This window comes from Coregonus lavaretus (assembly GCF_964263955.1).
Source record: "Coregonus lavaretus genome assembly, chromosome: 6".
In the NCBI taxonomy this organism is placed as follows: Eukaryota; Metazoa; Chordata; class Actinopteri; order Salmoniformes; family Salmonidae; genus Coregonus; species Coregonus lavaretus.
In genome coordinates, this window is record NC_139993.1 from 38,298,318 (window position 1) to 38,319,910 (window position 21,593).

Below are 21,593 nucleotides of genomic sequence, written 5' to 3' on the forward strand. Positions count from 1 at the left end.
TTCGGAAAGTATTCAGACCTCTTGACTTTTTCCACATTTTGTTACGTTACAGCCTTATTCTAAAATTGATTAAATTGTTTTTTCCCCTCATAAATCTACATACAATACCCCATAATGACAAAGCAAAAACCGGTTTTTAGACATTTTTGCACATTTATATTGAAAACCCCCCGGAAATATTTGCATTTGCAGAGTTTCTCCCATTCTTCTCTGCAGATCCTCTCAAGCTCTGTCAGGTTGCATGGGGAGCGTCGCTGCACAGCTATTTTCAGGTCTCTCCAGAGATGTTTGATCGGGTTCATGTCCGGGCTCTGGCTGGGCCACCCAAGGACATTCAGAGACTTGTCCCGAAGCCACTCCTGCGTTGTCTTGGTTGTGTGCTTAGGGTCGTTGTCCTGTTGGAAGGTGAACCTTCGCCCCAGTCTGAGGTCCTGAGCGCTTTGGAGCAGGTTTTCATCAAGGATCTCTATGCTCCATTTGCTCCATTTATCTTTCCCTTGATCCTGACTAGTCTCCCAGTCCCTGCCGCTGAAAAACATTCCCACAGCCTGATGCTGCCACCACCATGCTTCACCGTAGGGATGGTGCCAGGTTTCCTCCAGGCGTGATGTTTGGCATTCAGGCCAAAGTTCAATCTTGGTTTCATCAGACCAGAGAATTTTGTTTCTCAAGGTCTGAGAGTCTTTAGGTGCCTTTTGGCAAACTCCAAGCGGGCTGTCATGTGCCTTTTACTGAGGAATGGCTTCCGTCTGGCCACTCTACCATAAAGGCCTGATTGGTGGAGATTGTTGTCCTTCTGGAAGGTTCTCCCATCTCCACAGAGGAACTCTGGAGCGCTGTCAGAGTGACCATCGGGTTCTTGGTCACCTCCCTGACCAAGGCCCTTCTTCCCCGATTGCTCAGTTTGGCCGGGCGGCCAGCTCTAGGAAGAGTCTTGGTGGTTCCAAACTTCTTCCATTTAAGAATGATGGAGGACACTGTGTTCTTGGGGACCTTCAATGCTGCAGAAATGTATGATACCCTTCCCCAGATCTGTGCCTCGACACAATCCTGTCTCGGAGCTCATGGCTTGGTTTTTTCTCTGACATTCACTGTCAACTGTGGGACCTTATATAGACAGGTGTGTGCCTTTCCAAATCATGCCCATTCAATTTACCACAGGTGGACTCCAATCAAGGATGGTCAATGGAAACAGGATGCACCTGAGCTCAATTTCGACTCTTATAGCAAAGGGTCTGAATACTTATGTAAATAAGGTATTTCTGTTTTTTATTTTTCATGAATTTGGAAACATTTCTAAAAACATGTTTTCGCTTTGTCATTATGGGGTATTGTGTGTCGATTAATGTGGAAAAAGTCAAGGGGTCTGAATACTTTCCGAATACACTGTATAATTTTTTTTTAATAGCTTTGAAATGGTGGTTTCTGGTTAATTTTGATTGGAAAATACATAAAAAGAACTCCTGATAATTTGGTCAATATACCCCAATCACAACTGAAATACCAATATTTTTCTATATTACTTTAAACTGTGTTCTTCTTCTTAGCAGTTCAGAAAGTCACCACCACACCCCTTCTTTAAGTACATTTAAATGTCAAAACCCATTTTCTATCTTTGTACCCTTCACCATGCTTGGCTAGTACATGGTCTTGAATAACTAATTTCTTATTCCCAATAGCGGAGGTGCATAAAGATGGCGGCACCCATAGGAGTCGAGGCAATCTGAGTTCAGAAAATTCTTACTTGGTTACACAATTTAATTGGAATATTAATTCATAAAATGATTACGTGACAATCAAAATATAACTCTTCCATATGGAATAAAATGCTCAAGCAGTAGACTTCAAAATATACCAATCAGTATGGCATCATGCTCAAGCAAGACTTCAAAAATACATAGCAACAACTCATTGTCATTCACCATTAAATAAAAAACATACACATTCAATAACAGTCAATAACCGGTTGGAGGGCATATACAGTGTCTTGCAAAAGTATTAATCCCCCTTGGCGTTTTTCCTATTTTGTTGCATTACAACCTGTAATTTAAATGGATTTGGATTTGGATTTCATGTAATGGACATACTCAATTCACTTAAGATGAGGACAGTCTCAATTCACTTAAATGCACCAAATACCTGTTTACGCCTGTCACTGCCAGCAATAACATTCTGGCATATTGTTTTCCTATCTATAGTATCCAGCTTTTCCTGGTGGATATGACAGACGGCAACATGGTTCAATTTGCTTTTTGTTATAGTAGAGCGCAGCCACGTCTTCAACCTACATGACAACCAAATGAAATCAGAATGCAGGCAACAACATTTGTTATAGGACTTGGGCTACAGTTAGCAAAGATGAGTTGAACCGATAGTTCCAATCTGTGTGCAATGTAAATAGCTGTGCAACATACCCTATCAGACTGCCTTATAACTCAAATTCTCACCTGATGACCTTTTCGTCCTCTCCCTGCTTCAATATGGCAGTACCCTTTCTCTCTTTACTGTCTCATACCCCTGCCATGACAATCAATTAAATCAGAATGTAGGCAACAACATGTGTTATAGCACTTGGGCTACAGTCAGCAAAGACGAGGAGTTGAACTGATAGTGCCTTATAAATCAAATTCTCACCTGATGACCTGCTCCTCCTCTCCCTGCCTCTACAGTACATGGGCGGCATGGGCGGACTGGGACCAGAAATTGGCCCTGGCATTTCAAACACATCAGACTATTTTTTTCCTGTAGGTCCCCACACCGGCCCCCATTATTAGCCAGAGAATGATCATTTTGTGCAACAACAAAAAAACTAGTTAGACAGGCCCACTGTGCTAAAAATGCACCAGCCCATCCACCCCCGATGGGCGGTGCCAGTGCTCCCTCTCTTACTCTCTCTATTGCCTGTCTTTGAACCCTGCCATAATCATCCTCATTTTAATTTGAACGTTTTGCGACTAAATACACCCGTCAAGCTAGTTGACCACCAATTTTCATTACAATTCATGTAAGTTAAGTTAGGTTATGAGAGTGTTTTTTTAAATTATGTATTTACATTTTGTGGGATATGCTGCAAATCATAAAATTCGACATACGCGACAGACCACAAATAATTTTATATCAAACTTTTAACCTCTAAAATATAGCTAATGGTTTTACTAATGTTGATAGCTTACTTGCTAAATGTTGATAGGACTACTTAGTAATGAGAAATAAAGAACTTGTAAGTGTTAGATAATACATATCATATCATGAAAACAGCTGAATGTTGTCAAGCGTGGACCATCCACATTGCTTGCACCAGAGAATGAAAATTATCTGGTGCAGTACTGTATCTTCCCCTTCACCAGACAGAGGCTGATGAATTACGCCGACAAAATATGCAGGTATTTGGTGTTTTATGTGTTAGTGTATGCAGAATACTGGACTGACTGTTCTCAATGTGTGTGACTTAAATGTGTATGTGTATGATGATGCCAAAATACAAATTTTCATTCTGGATGAACAATTAAGTTATATTCTATTCTATTCTAGGTTTCGGTACCCAGAGGAGACAATCTCACCAGTAGGGAAGACATGGTGGAAAATGTTCAGGAGGCACAAGAACCTGAGCATGAGGCTGGACACCCTGGACAGGTCGAGAGCTGAGTGTGCCACAGTAGTTCTTGCAAGCGGGAGCGAAGGGCACTGTGTCCCTGTGTTGTTGCCATTCATGCCCTCCCCATTGAGTAGTAGACTATGTATGTATCAAGGTGACATCTAGATGGTTATCAATATTAGTTATGTCTTGTGTAGGCTCCTATCCTACTTGAAATAAAATCATGGCAGGGAAAAAAAATGGCCACATTATCTATTGCCGGCGACACCACCATGATACAGCTGCCCAGTATGAAGCACCTCAGATCAGCAGTCACGTCTATACACCAGTGCACTGGTCGCCGGCTCAACAGTCTTGAGTGGCAACAAATCCGCCCAATTAGCTGATTCTCTTTCCATACACCCACTCCTTTCGACACACCCATCCGCCCATACGCCGGTCACCATATTCTGCCAACGCAGCTAAGGGTGCTCAAATCAAATCAACTGACATTTTATTTGTCACATGCTTCGTAAACAAAACTGTGAAATGAGTAATAGACGCCATTGCCATGTTTCTTTACACACAGCATAGAGAAACAGAAAAGGGAATTGTCCATTACTCTCATACATAATTTCTCTTGCACAGCCCTGATTTATCCTGACTGTTGCCCATAATTATAAGCACATGCATAAATTGAATCAACAGGTATAATGACCCACTTTACAATGGATATATTCTCCATTGGGTATTAACTAGAGCTTTACTAATGCTAATGCAATTACTGGTGATTTTCTATTAGTAGACGTCCAGAGCTGATAAAAGTGTTCTGCTTCTGATGTCTGACCAGGCTGGATGACCTTGTTATTTCTCTGAGAGGGGCATTGTCCGTGAGGATCATTATGCTTAAATCTATGCCAGAAATATGTTTATTTTTCTGTATCTCTAATTATACCTCTTGAGCTGTCTGTATATGCAAATATGCTTCTCTGTGAAAATCTGGGTAAAAGATTGAAAGGAACGTGAGTCTTATATAATACATTTAGTAATTGCTAGCTGAGATAGTTAGACAACCTAGCTACTCTAACTTGATTGATAGCTTGAAATGGCTTCTTGGTACATACACTACTGGTCAAAAGTTTTAGAACACCTACTCATTCAAAGGTTTTTCTTTATTTTTACTATTTTCTACATTGTCGAATAATAGTGAAGACATCAAAACTATGAAATAACACATATGGAATCATGTAGTAACCAAAAAAGTGTTTAACAAATCAAAATATATTTTATATTTGAGATTCTTCAAATAGCCACCCTTTGCCTTGATGACAGCTTTGCACACTCTTGGCATTCTCTCAATCAGCTTCATGAGCTTGTCACCTGGAATGCATTTCAATTAACAGGTGTGCCTTGTTAAAAGTTAATTTGTGGAATTTCTTTCCTTCTTAATGCGTTTGAGCCAATCAGTTGTGTTGTGACAAGGTATGGGGGGTATACAGAAGATAGCTCTAATTGGTAAAACGCCTCAAATAAGCAAAGAGAAACGACAGTCCATCATTAATTTAAGACATGAAGGTCAGTCAATCTGGAAAATTTCAAGATCTTTGAAAGTTTCTTCAAGTGCAGTTGCAAAACCATCAAGGGCTATGATGAAAATGGCTCTCATGATGACCGCCACAGGAATGGAAGACCCAGAGTTACCTCTGCTGCAGAGGATATGTTCATTAGAGTTACCAGCCTCAGAAATTGTAGCCCAAATAAATTCTTCACAGATTTCAAGTAACAGACACATCTCAACATCAACTGTTCAGAGGAGACTGTGTGAATCAGGCCTTCATGGTCGAATTGCTGCAATGAAACCACTACTAAAGGACACCAATAAGAAGAAGAGACTTGCTTGGGCCAAGAAACACGAGCAATGGACATTAGACCGGTGGAAATGTGTCCTTTGGTCTGGAGTCCAAATTTGAGATTTTTGGTTCCAACCGCCGTGTCTTTGTGAGACGCGGTGTGGGTGAACGGATGATCTCTGCATGTGTATTTCCCACCGTAAAGCATGGAGGAGGAGGTGTTATGGTGTGGGGGTGCTTTGCTGGTGACACTGTCTTTGATCTATTTAGAATTCAAGGCACACTTAACCAGCATGGCTACCACAGCCTTCTGCAGCGATTCGCCATCCCATCTGGTTTGGGCTTAGTGGGACTATCATCTGTTTTTCAACAGGACTGTGTAAGGGCTATTTTACCAAGAAGGAGAGTGATGGAGTGCTGCATCAGATGACCTGGCCTCCACAATCCCCCGACCTCAACCAAATTGAGATGGTTTGGGATGAGTTGGACCGCAGAGTGAAGGAAAAGCAGCCAACAAGTGCTCAGCATATGTGGGAACTCCTTCAAGATTGGTGGAAAAGCATTCCAGGTGAAGCTGGATGAGAGAATGCCAAGAGTGTGCAAAGCTGTCATCAAAGCAACGGGTGGCTATTTGAAGAATCTCAAATATAAAATATATTTTGATTTGTTTAACACTTTTTTGATTACTACATGATTCCATATGTGTTATTTAATTGTTTTGATATCTTCACTATTATTCTACAATGTAGAAAATAATAAAAAATAAAGAAAAACCCTTGAATGAGTAGGTGTTCTAAAACTTTTGACCGGTAGCGTAGTTATGAGGTTGGGAGCCTATCCAGGCTAGCTAAAGCCAACTTCATAAAATTGCCAGGTGGCTAGTAGTATTACAGAGAAACAACAACAATAAATTACAATTTAAAATTACAATATTTTTTAAACAGGTCGGTCAAATCTAAGGGGGCATGACGCCTCTGATGGTAGCCATGGTTTGCGTGGAGCATGCAGCTAGGGATGAGATGATGAAAGACAGCACAGGGGGAAGAGGTGGAGGGCACTGGCATACCACACAACCCCCGCAGCCCCTACAAGACGGGGGGGGGGGGTGGGGGGGGCACGGGCTCTGGACTTTTGTTGTTGTTGTTGTGTTGGGGTCCCCCTGGAAGTCACCCCCATAGAATTAGGAATTAGAATATTAGAATGGACATTAACCTTCTTATGATGGGATAAAGAGCGTCTGCTAAATGACTAAAATGTAAATGTAAATGTAATAAAGGTCAGCCATTTTGGTCAGGGAGTTGGTCAACCATGGTTTGCCAGTGCTGTGATAAGATTTTGCGTAAAATAGTTAATTTTAAGAATGTATCTGCACTGTATGTTTGTTAGCTAGCTAGTCATCCAGTTTTAGAGAAATTATTCCATAACATTTTCAAATTAACTGCCAATATGCCAACATTCTGGTTGAAATCAGTAGATGATAAGACTTTAGACAAGTTGTAAATGCAACAAGTACTGCTATTGCATCATTTACATTTTACATTTTAGTCACTTAGCATCATATAATAGCACTCTCAGATTTCCAAGAAAACAAAATTGTTTACATATATTTTAGAGGTTATTTATACAGAAAATTTGTATAAAACCTGAATAAACTGTATTTATGACACAATTTCTGATATATCACAAGCATTTGTTTTATTTTCCTGCATAAGTAAAACCAGGATTATGCCTACTGCCATTCATTCCAATTAGACTGGTTTGGATTTCTCCCTGACCAATATGGCTGCCATTTTAACCCCATTCTGGACATAGCCCCCCGCTGCTAAATTTTACCTCAGCCAAATGGCAAAATGTGTAGAATAGCAGGAAATTAGCTTTAAAAATACAAAATTCTCTCAGCCTCGCTTTAAAAAGACAACATTTTTATTTTTGCCCCATGGCAAAATGTGTAGAATTGTACGAAGTTAGCCGTTTCCCCTTCAAAAAATACCTTGTGGGGGGCTCCGCGAAACTGCGGTACGCCATTGGAGGAGGGCCAACATAGAGGAAGACTTATTTTACAGTACCTCACCTAGCTATAGTCACGCAGCGTACTGCAACACATCCGTCCTTTGTTTGGGGACAACACAGTTGTAGGCCATCACTGTCAGGACAGATCCAGTCACATCCCAGCCAGACAATGTATATTTCAGGGCTAGTCGTTTCCCCCGTGTTCCCAGTGCACCGCTGCTGTTGCCACTGACCCGTTGGCAACCCCCTCTGCCCAAATAATCACACTAGAATAAACAGAGGTACTCCAGAGTTGCCTGTGTTTCAGACATGATGAAAATTCATAAATTAGGAGGATATTGTTTCCCAGGGAGGAAACTGTGGCTTATTTGTTACTTTTCATTTTGTATGTTGTTTTGGGGGCTTAGGGTTTCTCATACACTGCTTTTCTAGTTTGTTGTTTTAAAGAGCCAACAGAGACTCAGTAGAATCATATTGTCAATATCGTACAACCTGGAAACATGGAGCTTATTTAAAGTCTCAGGCTGTTCCAACTTCCTCAACAGAGGCCTTTGTGATTATAACTGAAAATATTCAAGAGAGGGACACTCACACAGAGCCAAATACATTGAGTTAATGACTATGATGAGTATTCATTTTAAAAGAATAAGGATGAGTTCATGCTTCTTGAAATGTTTTAATTTAATGCCCCCTGATGTACATAATTAGGACAGTTTTTCCATCCACTATTTCTAAGACATGATTTTTAATGTGAACACATTGTACAAAAGTAGAATAGGAAAAATAGCCTTTAGAAAGAGCAAGAGAGTATTGGACACACTAACCTCAAAGTTGTTTCAGTTTTCATTATGCATTGATAAGCCACATCATTAAACCAAAAACATGTTTAATCATTGGTGAGAATTAATCAATATGTTTATTTATTCATTAGAACAGGAGGTATAAAAAGGAACTGCTGCTAAAAGGAAAATGACCTGGTACTCTCTTAGAGGATAAGGGTAGATGGAGGCAGGCAGGGCCACAGTATACTAACAGTACAGTATGCGTGTGGTTGACTTGACCGCCTCTAATGCATGGTCAACCTCTGCTCTCTATATCACTTCCACATAAGCTATGTTCCTGTTCATGTCTGAGACCTACATCAACTCAGCCAAGGTTACGCTTTATTAATATGTTATTACACCATATATTGCCAGGACAAAAGTTCATATCAAGTTTCAACCTTGAGATGATTTATAATGGTATGTTCCATGTTACTGAAACCTGATGTTGCAGCCAGGACGCCCGAAATATGTTGCAGTGCATTGGAAATAGGATTTCTGCTGATGGTGTAGAGGGTCGATCTTACTTAAACAGACTTGAAATGGGCATAAAATGGCCAGATGGTAAATAATTCAAATAGATTTAAGATGCAGCTCCTTTGACCTTAGAAACAACATTGAAGTGTTGCATTTGCAAAAAAAAATCAAATGCAAGTGTGGGGAAGAATTTGAAAAAAACATATTTTTTTATGTTCTTCGTGTAACACACCTGTACCATCTGTTTCTTATGTAAACATGAATCATTACTTTATAATTGTACTGCATTTTTGCTTTGCAGAGTGATCACACTGAAATTATCTCACAAAGCCTCCCTTGATGGATAGCCTAATATTGGACCAATTAATCTTCCAATGCAAAGAATACAGTTAATAAATTCTACCTGTTTGGGCTTCCTTGAAACCTTTATGGTGGACGTGTCCTCATTACTAGTCAGTTTATTGGGTTTGGGTAAAAAAAAGAATCCTGATCTGATTTGTTAAACCCTGGGGTTGGTTAATTTAACCCAGACATTTTCAGTAATGCTAAGGTAATACACAATCTTGGTGATAAAACTAACAGCTGCTGCACCATACAACCCTGGCAACCTGGCTTTGTTGCTAATTTAGTCTCCTCATCTAGAACGGTATGTCCTCAGGCACAGGGAAAGTTATATTTTTCCTAAGGGATCAGTAATTTTCTTGTTATCTCCTAATCTTAAATTACTCAATATCCAGAACAATTTGGGCCACAATCAATTAATCCAGTGGAGCAGAGTCAGAGTTAAGCAGAAACAGATGACACTACGGACCTCCAGGGCACATGCTGGTAAACACAGTCTGGGGAAATTGAAGGAGGAGGAAGTAGGGGGACACTGGGGAACATTCAATCCCCACACTCTCCAAAAACACACAAACTAATAATAAGATATATATGAGAGAGGAGGAGGAACACAGACACCCCACTGTTCTCCATCTACCAGACTTGTGTTCACTCTCTCATTCGTTAATATGTCTGCATGCTGTGTGAATATGTTTACTTTCAGAAGGGTTGGTGATTATAAATGTAACCACATAATTAATTTAACTTCAAACATGAACCAAAATGTAACTGCGGAAGCCATTCAGAGTATCTCTGATAGCAATATTAAAGTAATCTCTCTCAGCATGTTGGCCTAATAGCTGTGAAAATATAAAAGGGCAGATAATGAAAATTCTAATGGGTCATATTCTATCGTGATTAAAATCTCCTAATGAAATGGGGGAGTTTTTGTGGAAATGGAATCCTGCATAACAAATAATGCTAATAGAAATGATTGTGTCTGGCAAGCTGGGATAACATAATGCCAGCCACCAGTAGCGGTGCATGGGTCAAATCACTGGGGAAATCAAGCCAGAAAAAACAAACATATTACAATCTATGTGTTGTGATAATTGCATTGTTTGCTCTATAAGCTGAAGAGTTCATATGCCTTGCGTCCGTGATATATAGGCCTAAGGCCGAGACAATAAGACACAGTGGCAGAATAAATTCAACCACACCTTTGTTTCATCACAAAACTGGAGAGCAACCTCTGTCCAGTGAAGTCCACAAAGCATATTGCATGTAACAAACAGTTACATGACCTACAGCATGGTCAAGTAAGTTAATGTTTCCGACATTTTCGGACTCCTAAACAACTATTGATTTAGAACCACGGCGAGTTACCGCAAGTTGCAAAGAAAACAGGAGGTGCCTCCACTATTCCAGCACCATTTCAACTTCAACATTTCAACATCATCAAATCACCTATGCTTAGTCTAATACAGTGACAACTAAAATATAGCAAAAACTATTTAGTCCAATCAATGTAAGCTAAATATGATTTGGCTGTCCATGGTTCCGATTTGTGTGTGTGTGTGTGTGTGTGTGTGCGGGCGTGTGTTTGTGCACGTAGAAAAACATGTTGACTCACCCTACTTGTAGAAAAATGTCAATGCCAACCTCCTCTCTTTAATGTTGAGGAAACGGTCTATGACTGTCATACAGTACATGCTTTTAGTTTTTGTTGTCCTAGGATACCTGGCTAAAATGCTTGCTCGCTAGCCTAACTTCCTTTCATGGGCAACGTTAGCTAGTTAACATTAGCCTTCTACATCTAGCTACATATTGAACTTCCATCTTCTCAGTCCAGGGACACAATGTATGAATTTATGGTTGGATCAGAATCGCCTTTATAATCATTGGCCAGTACGTAGAATTAAGTAAAACCACAAGTCCAAATCCCTATCTCCATCCATGGCTAATTTAGGAAATGGCCAATTTTAGCTAGCTAGCTAGCTAGCCACCGGAGGACAACAGCACAACGAGATGCAACCATTCAAGTTGTTTCTGTCAATTATGTATTTCTCTTGATGCGATGTGATAGGAGTAAAGCCATATCCAAACTGGCTCTTTCTGACCAGACAGCATCAGATAGATGGCATACACATACAGAGAAAGAGGGGCGCTGTTTCGCTCTTGTAAATTACATTCAGCCTCTTGCGAATTGAAGGAAAATTATGAAAACACAGAAAATTATTTTATGTTTTTCTCTTGGTCAATTTTTTTGGGAAACCTGGCTTCCCTTGGCATCCATGGATACACGCCACTGCCAGCCAAACAGAGATACACGTTGTTCTAGCGTTTAAAGCAATGTGAAGAACTTATATCATATGAACTCCACATGTCAGGGAATCATGAATATCCGTTTTACCTTCCTATGGACAATCCTAACTAGATTTCTTTCATAGAAATAGCCTAGATATGTATCCCCATACATTTTATGTAAGCCTCACACTTGCATTTATAAATGCGTCTGCATGCCCTTCTCTTTCATAGTGGATGTATTCTCTGTTCTAAAATGTAAAAAATAAAAATAAACTTGTCGTTATAATTTGTTTAAAAGGATCCTCTCAACGAGTCTTCAACATGGGTGCCAAGCAGACTTGAAAGACCTTGCAGAGGTTCAGCCACGTACAGTGAGTGGGTGAGGCTGCAGCACATTGGTCTCTCTTTGTGGGTAAAGACTGCCCTCTTGAGGTGTAGCTACCCATTGCAATTACACTGCGTGACACAGAAATACAAAGCCACTCTTGTTGCTGTAGTAATTATTACTTGCGTTTTAATCACGGCAACCCAGAACCAAAATATCACGTTAACTACTCGATTAGGTTCTAGGGAAGAGGTAAGAGATACGAAACGTTGTCTACTACGTCAGACTTTCCACGAGAGATTGCATTTATTTTTATTTTATTTAACCTTTATTTTTATCAGGGAGTCATACTGAGACCAAGATTTATTTTACAGATGAGTACTGAATTACATACATTACAGAAAATACACACATCAAAATATAAATACAAAATGCAAGAGAAAGAAAAACACGGTCATAAAAAACAAATACTGAAATTATTTACTTAATTACTAAGATTACATTTCCTAGTCAGAACTAGGAAACTCGGAAATGTGCGATTTATTTAGTGGTTGTAGTTATACACGTGTCGGTTCAACGATTCAGGAAGTCCGAGTTTCGTAGTTCGGACTAGTACATGAACACGGCACTAAGCCTACCTGCATTGCCAATTCCCGCCATTGGTGCAGGTTGAAAGCAGCTCATGAAGCGTCCACATTAACCTAAATGTAGCAGGCGCAAAATAAACCATCCCCATAGGCAATTGCTTTCAAGACATAGGCCTACATCTTTGGTTGGCCGATGTTCCTATTTATTGCAGGTAGGCTATAAAACATAAACGATATATACAGCTACTTTGCATAGAACTAAAAACCATACCACGTGAATTCAGGTAAGAACCACAACTGCAACTATTGTTAACGTTGTAGGGTAACAGTTTATGGGCCTTAAAGATTTACATGATTAAATATTGCCAGGTCTAAATCATTTATTGACCCTTAAACCAGATTTAATTGAAAATGTGAGGCACCTGTTTACATTGAAGGGTAAGCCTAATAATCACAACAGATGTTTCTGTGATTTTACCAGGCTTTATGAAATCAGGCATTGTGAAATCAGTTAAACTCCCATTTGTGTGACATTTTTCAACACCTGATGATGCAATGTGAGGTTGTGTTCCCCCTCTATTTATAATCAAAGTGATTACTGGAATAGGCTAATAAAGTCTCATCCTCAATTATGACATGAACACAACACTAACATTAATATAAATTAACAAACATTATAGATAACTCTGGATATTCCTAAATATATCATATCATCATATAGGCACAACTATTGATATCATAATTGTTAGGCTACATGGTTTCATGTAACAACATTCATTGGCTACTGTTGCGTATAGCTAGTTTCGTTTCAGTTTACAGTGATTGGTTAACTTTCAGGAACAATTTGACAACCCCGCCTTTGCTCAGCCTATGTATTGCCAACTGTGCTATCAGGGCTTGGTTGGGACACGGCTAGCTGGGCTAAACTTCGCTGCCAGGTCAACGGAGGACAGGAGCATACCAAATATTTTTTACCTGTGAGCATACTATCAGTGAGGTCAGTGACTAAATTGACAACCTGTCGGGAAACTAATATTTTGCAAAGCATGAAAGTTGTAGTAATGTTTCCTCTCTCCCTACATTGCAGAGCTGTTAACATGCGCTAACATTAGGATAACAACTTGTAACCTGCTAGTTTCGTCTTTGGCCAGGCTTGCTTGCTAACAAACTCTTCTGTTATTTTAGATGTCTGCCTAAGTGCCTGTTTAGATGTATGTCTATTTAGTTCGAAGTTAATCAAACTACAGTAGGCTAGTGTTCACGTTCTCTACCAGAGAAGCTATTAATTATACAGTACTCTGAAAATCCCTTTTATGGGGTAAAGTTCAGCAGAACTATGGGCCAATTTTTCAAAACAATTTTAAAGACAGCTAATTTTCAAATTGTCATTTGGGTACAGTCCTCTTATGCTTTGCTTCTTTGTAAAATGGTATTTTTCATACATTCACCTGTCATAACTGTAAATGATTTGTCTAGGACTGGACATGGAATTCTGTAGGCTGCTGGGACCATTCATTTTATGGCTATGACCCAAGTCTTTCTTCATACAGTCAGTCAGTGCTTGCATACCAACCTACTACCATCTAGGCCTGCTCTACTGGCTTCAGGGGTCACACACACAGAGGGGTAAATCCATTTGAATTCAAACACTTTTTGACAGCATCCCTTTTGATTTGAACGAAACCTCCCATACATATTTGCACCTTGTAGAAGTGTTCAGAAAAGATAAATGGTTGAGTTTGATATAATTTAAAGTGGTGTTCACACGCTGCCTGCTGGTAGGAGGCTCCGCTATGCTGTCCTCAGCATGGCCAGGTCCAGGCTGGGCCTTTCTCTTACGCAGCTGCATCAGTATGCACATGTAGAACTCCCTAGTGGGGAAACTCTGCTCTGGGCATCATGTCCATGTAGTAGCAGACCTGGTTCCACCTCTCCTGGTCAGAGAGCCGCTGGTAGTACTGCATGCACCTTTGCCAGTACTCCTCCTGGCTGTAGCACCCTGGGTGACTGAATGCAGGTTCCTGCCATGGACCATAAGCCCAGGAGAGGGGCCTGCTGAGCTCATGAGCTGGGGTGTACAACTGCTTCTTTCCCCTACGTCAGAAACAGCCTTAGCAGAGGGGTGTTCTTGGGCTGCTGTGGAGATGAGGCCTGGTCAGGAGCCTGAGGGAGGTTTACGGTTCCCAGTTAGGTCAGTGTCAGTCTCATCCGGCTGGACCTTCAGACCCTTTAGAGAGCTCAGACAGCTGATGAGAGAGTTGGCATCTGGAAGATCCTTCATGGGGCCCACGTATCGGATATGGGTGTCTGGATCGGTCTCCTCCACCTTTACCTTTGGGGCCTGCTCTGAGGTGGGCGGCAGCTTGACTGTGCCCACGTAGGTCAGGGGATCCACCAGTGAGGCCTGGTGAACAGGGCCAGGCACCAGAGCCACAGGGCTGGTTGCTACCACAGTATCGGTTTGACCTGAAAATGACACATTCATATTGCTGTTGCAATAAAATAAAAAACACTTATCTAGACAGTAGGGATTTCAAATTGCTTCGTGATGTTTCTGCTTTGAAGATCTAAGCTTTTGGTGACATCAGAATACTGTTTTTCACTGTCTCTATGGCAATTGTATGCACAATTGCGCCGGAGGGGATGGCTGCCGTTTTACGGGCTCCTAACCAATTGTGCTATATTTTTTCGCATTGTTTGTAACTTATTTTGTACATAATGCTGATGCTACTGTCTCTTATGACCGAAAAGCGCTTCAGGATATCAGAACAGCGATAATTCACCTCAAACTGGATGAAGATTTTTTCTTTAATGAGTCTAACGCGAAGGATATAATGTTGCTCCCGGACAAGGCCCAAATCCCTGTCATTCGCATGAAGGAGATACCGGGGGCGCAGATCAGGGTGCCTTGTGAGAATTAGTCGGCGAGTGGGTAACCCGCCTCTACTATCCGTTCTATTGGCCAACGTGCAATCACTGGCACTCCTAGTGGCCGGGGACTTTAATGCAGGCAAACTTAAATCCGTTTTACCTCATTTCTACCAGCATGTCACATGTGCAACCAGAGGGGGAAAAAACTCTAGACCACCTTTACTCCACACACAGAGATGCGTACAAAGCTCTCCCTCGCCCTCCATTTGGCAAATCTGACCATAATTATATCCTCCTGATTCCTGCTTACAAGCAAAAACTAAAGCAGGAAGTACCAGTGACTCGCTCAACACAGAAGTGGTCAGATGACGCGGATGCTACGCTACAGGACTGTTTTGCTAGCACAGACTGGAATATGTTCCGGGATTCATCCAATGGCATTGAGGAGTATACCACCTCAGTCACCGGCTTCATCAATAAGTGCATTGACGACGTCGTCCCCACAGTGACCGTACATACATATCCCAACCAGAAGCCATGGATTACAGGCAACATCTGCACCGAGCTAAAGGCTAGAGCTGCCGCTTTCAAGAAGCGGGACACTAATCCGGACACTTATAAGAAATTCCGAAATGCCCTCAGACAAACCATCAAACAGGCAAAGCGTCAATACAGGACTAAGATTGAATCCTACTACACCGGCTCTGATGCTCGTCGGATGTGGCAGGGCTTGCAAACTATTTCGGACTAAAAAGGGAAACCCAGCCGCGAGCTGCCCAGTGACGCGAGCCTACCAGAGGGCTAAATACCTTTTTATGCTCACTTCAAGGCAAGCAACACTGAAGCATGCATGAGAGCATCAGCTGTTCCGGACAACTGTGTGATCACACTCTCCGTAGCCGATGTGAGCAAGACCTTTTAAACAGGTCAACATTCACAAGACCACAGGGCCAGATGGATTACCAGGACGTGTACTCAGAGCATGCACGGACCAACTGGCAAGTGTCTTCACTGACATTTTCAACCTCTCCCTGACCGAGTCTGTAATACCTACATGTTTCAAGCAGACCACCATAGTCCCTGTGCCCAAGAAAGCGAAGGTAACCTGCCTAAATGACTACCGCCCCATAGCACTCACGTCGGTAGCCATGAAGTGCTTTGAAAGGCTGGTCATGGGTCACATCAACACTCCAATTCGCATACCGCCACAACAGATCCACAGATGACGCAATCGCACTCCACACTGCCCTTTTCCACCTGGACAAAAGGAACACCTACGTGAGAATGCTGTTCATTGACTACAGCTCAGCATTCAACACCATAGTGCCCACAAAGCTCATCACTAAGCTAAGGACCCTGGGACTAAACACCTCCCTCTGCAACTGGATCCTGGACTTCAGCCACTCTTATCCTCAACTAGGGGGCCACTCAGGGTTGCGTGCTTAGTCCCCTCCTGTACTCCCTGTTCACCCACGACTGCATGGCCAAGCACGACTCCAACACCATCCATTAAGTTTGCTGACGACACAACGGTTGTAGGCCTGATCACCGACAACGATGAGACAACCTATATGGAGGAGGTCAGAGACCTGGCAGTGTGGTGCCAGAACAACAACCTTTCCCTCAACGTGAGCAAGACAAAGGAGATGATCGTGGACTACAGGAAAAGGAGGGCAGAACAAGCCCCCATTCACATCGACGGGGCTGCAGTGGAGCGGGTCGAGAGTTTCAAGTTCCTTGGTGTCCACATCACCAACAAACTATCATGGTCCAAACACACCAAGACAGTCGTAAAGAGGGCACAACAATGTCTTTCCCCCTCAGGAGACTGAAAATATTTGGCATGGGTCCCCAGATCCTCAAAAAGTTATACAGCTGCACCAGCGAGAACATCCTGACCGGTTGCATCACCGCCTGGTATGGCAACTGCTCCGCATCCGACCGTAAGGCGCTACAGAGGGTAGTGCTTACGGCCCAGTACATCACTGGGGCCAAGCTTCCTGCCATCCAGACCTATATACTAGGCGGTGTCAGAGGAAGGCCCAAAAAAATTGTCAAAGACTCCAGTAACCCAAGTCATAGGCTGTTCTCTCTGCTACCACACGGCAAGCGGTACCAGAGCGCCAAGTCTAGGTCCAAAAGGTTCCTTAACAGCTTCTACCCCCAAGCCATAAGACTCCTGAACAATTAATCAAATGGCCACCCGGACTATTTGCATTGACACACCCCCCCCCATTGTTTTTACACTGCACCTACTCGCTGTTTATTATCTAGTGGTAGGACACACAAGCTCACAGAATGGGACCGCCGAGTGCTGAAACGCATAGTGAGTAAAAATCGTCTGCCCTCAGTTGCAACACTCACTACCGAGTTCCAAACTGCCTCTCGAAGCAACATCAGCACAATAACTGTTCGTTGGGAGCTTCATGAAATGGGTTTCCATGGTCAAGCAGCCACACACAAGCCTAAGATCACCACGCGCAACGCTAGCATTATGGATGAAAGTAGATGGTCTTGCAGGAGGATCTCCCTGTTCCATCAATGGTACAGACTGATCAACTCCCTGAATATAGAAAATCGGTAGTCTGTGTAGCAGCAAGTTTGGTTTCATGTGAGTTCATAATAAACTTTGCCGCATTCTTGGCCCAAACGTTCAATTGTGATGTCATCCAATTTTAAATTTGAATAACGATCACATTCAGAATCACCATGACATTATGAAAAAAGTTCTGCAGGATTTTCATATTCAATTTCAATTTTTGCTAACATTTTTCAGAATCTACATGATAAAATTGTAAAATTTTGCCAAGCATGTTTTGTTTTTTAAGGTACTGAAAAATCACATGATCAAAATGTCACATCATTATAAAGACAAACATCAAATTGATGGCCTACATGAGTAACTTTGGTCAGCAGTGAACAGAGCCAGGGCCCAGACAAACATGTAGTAGAGGAGCTCCTAGCTCTACTGTTTGTAATATTAGCAATTACTGTATCTGCCTCCATAATGATATTAATATTTTGGCTGTGGGAGACATGCTGTTTCCAATTAAGGTAAAGTAAGACTTCAATCATCCTTGTTCAAACCAACTTCTGTCCAGTGACGTGAATCATTCTATAATTCAGCCCTATCCAGTTCCATCCTGGCTGTATCCTGTTGCTTGACAAATGAAACAGACATGCCTGGGTTGTCTACTAATGGATAGATTGAGGGACACCACAATAAATCCCCTCACTGCTGTTCAGCTGCATAATGAATGTCTGTCTTATGAAGCAAGTAAAAATTCTGTCTCATAAACCAAGTAATTTGAGGTGAATCTCCTTCTGTCTCTTTTTCATGTCAGAAATTTGACACATCCTGCACAATGGCTGACAGCGGGAAGACTGATGAGCCCAGTGCAACCACAGCCCAGCCAACTAATGGAGACCAGCAGGTGAGGAGCACAATCACTATGACATTAGTTTACCCTACAACACAGCTCTGATGACGGGTCTGATACACTAATAACATTGAAACCAGCATTCAATATTTCACTCAGAGTTGATAAATTGGAAATATGTAAGCACTCCTCAAGTATAATATGCGCATGTACACACAAAAACTCACCAGGTACAGAGTTGAGTGATCAGTACAAAGCAAACAAAATATGCAACATGCAATTGTTGAAAATGGCAACACAAAGGCTGTTTCCCCACTTCTAACTCAGGCTAAATCATAACCATTGTGTTTTGTTCCCAGAGTGTTGTGTCCCGCGTGGGCAGCATCCCCCTGGTGAGCTCTGCGTGTGGTGTAGTGTCCAACGCCTACAGCAGCACTAAGGACAGCGTGCCCCTGCTGAAGGGGGTCATGGAGGCTGCCGAGAGCGGGGTGCGCACCCTTGGGGTAGCCGCCACAACTGGCTCCAAGCCACTCCTTGACAGACTGGAGCCACAGAGTGCGTTCTGCTGCATAGTGACCACAGACGGACATCACAAAAAAACAATATATATATATTAGTGGATAACTTTTTTTTGTTAGGAGTTAATTAATTATTTGTTGCAGTTTCTGTGGTGAATCATTATGCCATGATGGGACTGGACAAGGTGGAAAAACTGCAATTCCTCCAGCAGCCAGCTGATAAGGTGAGTCTCCAAATCTAGTGTTGACTAGTCAACAATGCTTCCTCATGCATCCAATTCAACTAAAGTCCCCAAGAAAACACTTTACTTGATATAAGACCTTATATATTCATAACAGCGTTTTAATGAGCTGTATATTGTCTCACCCTCAGCTAGTTTCAGATACAATAGGCATGATGCACCAGTCTGTGAGCGGGGCAAAGGAGGCCATGGCTGGGGCCAAGGAGACCATAGCTGGGGCTGTAACCGGGGCCAAGGAAACCATGACTGGGGCTGTAATGTCGGCAGTGTTTGGGGGTGTGGAGATGACCCAAGCAGCAGCCAGTGGATTGTTCAGCTCATTCATGGTGACCGGTGTGGGCCAGATGGTCAGCAGTGGGGTGGGCCTGGCCCTCAGCCACTCTGAGAACTGGGTGGACCATAACCTGCCTCTCAGCGACAGAGAGCTGGGTCAGTATGAATGAGAAACTAGTAAACCCTGAATGGACTGTACTGAAATGGAATTGAACCCATCCCTGGTGTGGTTGCTGCTGAGTCAGGTCTAGAGCTGCAAGATGGTTCATTTATGTGTAGCTATGGATATGTAGACAGGGCGACACTAAAATCAATAGCTCTGATCTCAGACCGACCGTGAATTATTGTTTATAGATCATCTTAATTTTTTCCCCCATACAGCTGCTTTGGCAGAGCCTGCAACAGGTGAGGTGGCTACTGCACCAGTGGTGGGCTCTAGCTACTTTGTCCGTCTGGGCAAGCTGTCCTCCAAGGTGCAGGAGCGGGCCCTGGAGCAGTCCCTGGTGAGAGCCCGGCACGCCAGAGACACCACATACGCCACCATGACACAGATCACCAGCACCCTGGACCTGCTGGAGAAAGCCCGCTCCACCCTGGCCACTGCAAACCACCAGCTGGGAGGGGCACCAGAGCAGCTGCTGCAGCGCTGGAAGGAGTGGCAGGAGAAACAGCCTAAAGATGGAGTGGTAGAGACGGGGGAGGTGGATGTTCCCAAAGACCAGACTGAGGTAGGGAGTCTTGAATTAGTATTTTCTGTCCAAGTAGCCATGTGATTGAATGTACTTGGAACTTTATAAACACTGTTTTATAGTTTCCACAGCTAACTGTAAATGCCTATGTTTGTGTAGCAGTTGGAGTGGCGAACCCTCTTGATGGTACGTGGTCTCAGTGACCAGTTGCGGTCTGCGTGCTCTGGGGTGGTGTCCAGCGCCCAGGGCTTACCCGGTGCTGTCCAGGACCAGCTGGCAAACGCACGGAAAGCGGCTGAAGAACTGCACTCCTCCCTGGGCAACACTAGCACCCTCACACCCCCCCTCCTGGAGCAGACCCGTCACCATCTAACGCAGGTATACAAAACTCTGTTGCTCAATTTTTCCTGTGTGCATTCATTATGAATACACCAGCTGCTGGTTTCTCATTATTTATTCAGTTTCAATATTTCAACCAACACATTGTATGTACATCATCATAACAGATAATTATGAATCACTCTGAGGTTATTTGTGTTGATTGACACATTTAAACGTTCACAGGTGCGACAGTCTCTGGATGGTGTCATGGAGTATCTGCTCAATAACACTCCTTTCAACTGGCTGGTGGGACCCTTTGCACCCCAGATCACAGAGAAGGGGGAGGGCGGGTTGGCTGCGAATAAGGGGGGCCCTCAGAACTAGGGTTAGTGTGTGAGGCAAGAGCAGGACCGAGATGTTGGAGTAGATTACTCCAAAAAGGCTTGTGCTTTTCATCTGCTTTCAATCACTGAGGCCTTAGATTAACGTGTGGCTGACATGCCTGCATCTTTTTGTACAGTGCAGTAAATTATGTGCTTTCTATGCACTTACTGCCCACACTTGTGCGTCCATAAGCTATGCTGATGATAACATATGGAAATCACAATACTGCGTTGTAGATTCTCCAGAAGGGGATGACTACTAAAACGGCCATATTTGGGGTCTAGCACACACTCCAATCGGTGAATGTTGAGAAACTATTTAAAACAAACACTAATTTTGTTTTTCTAACTGTATGAAATGCAGTATAAACTGCACATGCGACTGATCTTTAATCCTCTCAATTTTACAAAAAGGGGTCATGACAAATTGGTGTGTGACAGTTGTCTGTCCTCTCTGCTGTATGTGTAAGCTCCAGCAGGGTCTTGCTGTTGTTCCTGTCCTTACAGTAGGCTAAATAAAGTCATGTTGGCTCTGGCCCTGGGCTTCCATTCCATTATTTTAGCTAATCCATTTTTTTATGTTATACAGGATTTAATTTACCTGCATCTTTCACTCATTATAGTTCATACTGCCTAGTGAATAT

The 21,593-nt window shown here is 42.5% G+C and overlaps 1 protein-coding gene across 2 annotated transcripts; it reads left to right on the top strand.

The window, feature by feature from the left end:
* Positions 1-13,146: 13,146 nt before the first annotated feature.
* Positions 13,147-21,486, top strand: plin3 (perilipin 3). Of its 2 annotated transcripts, none has more exons than XM_084163395.1 (8): positions 13,147-13,269; positions 18,488-18,577; positions 18,883-19,078; positions 19,186-19,265; positions 19,415-19,712; positions 19,938-20,284; positions 20,405-20,623; positions 20,810-21,486. In XM_084163395.1, the coding sequence occupies exons 2-8, from the start codon at positions 18,509-18,511 to the stop codon at positions 20,948-20,950; spliced, it is 1,350 nt and encodes a 449-aa protein (XP_084019521.1). In that variant the 5' UTR covers positions 13,147-13,269; positions 18,488-18,508; the 3' UTR covers positions 20,951-21,486. The 2 variants fall into 2 exon arrangements, with proteins under 2 accessions (XP_084019521.1, XP_084019522.1); XM_084163396.1 differs by having other exon boundaries at positions 13,186-13,249.
* Positions 21,487-21,593: the final 107 nt, after the last annotated feature.

Coding starts and splice junctions, on each gene's coding strand:
- plin3 (XM_084163395.1), top strand. CDS start 18,509: ATGGCTGACAGCGGGAAGACTGATGAGCCCAGTGCAACCACAGCCCAG. Junction 19,079..19,185: donor TGACAGACTGGAGCCACAGA/GTGCGTTCTGCT, acceptor TATTTGTTGCAG/TTTCTGTGGTGAATCATTAT. Junction 19,266..19,414: donor TCCAGCAGCCAGCTGATAAG/GTGAGTCTCCAA, acceptor TCTCACCCTCAG/CTAGTTTCAGATACAATAGG.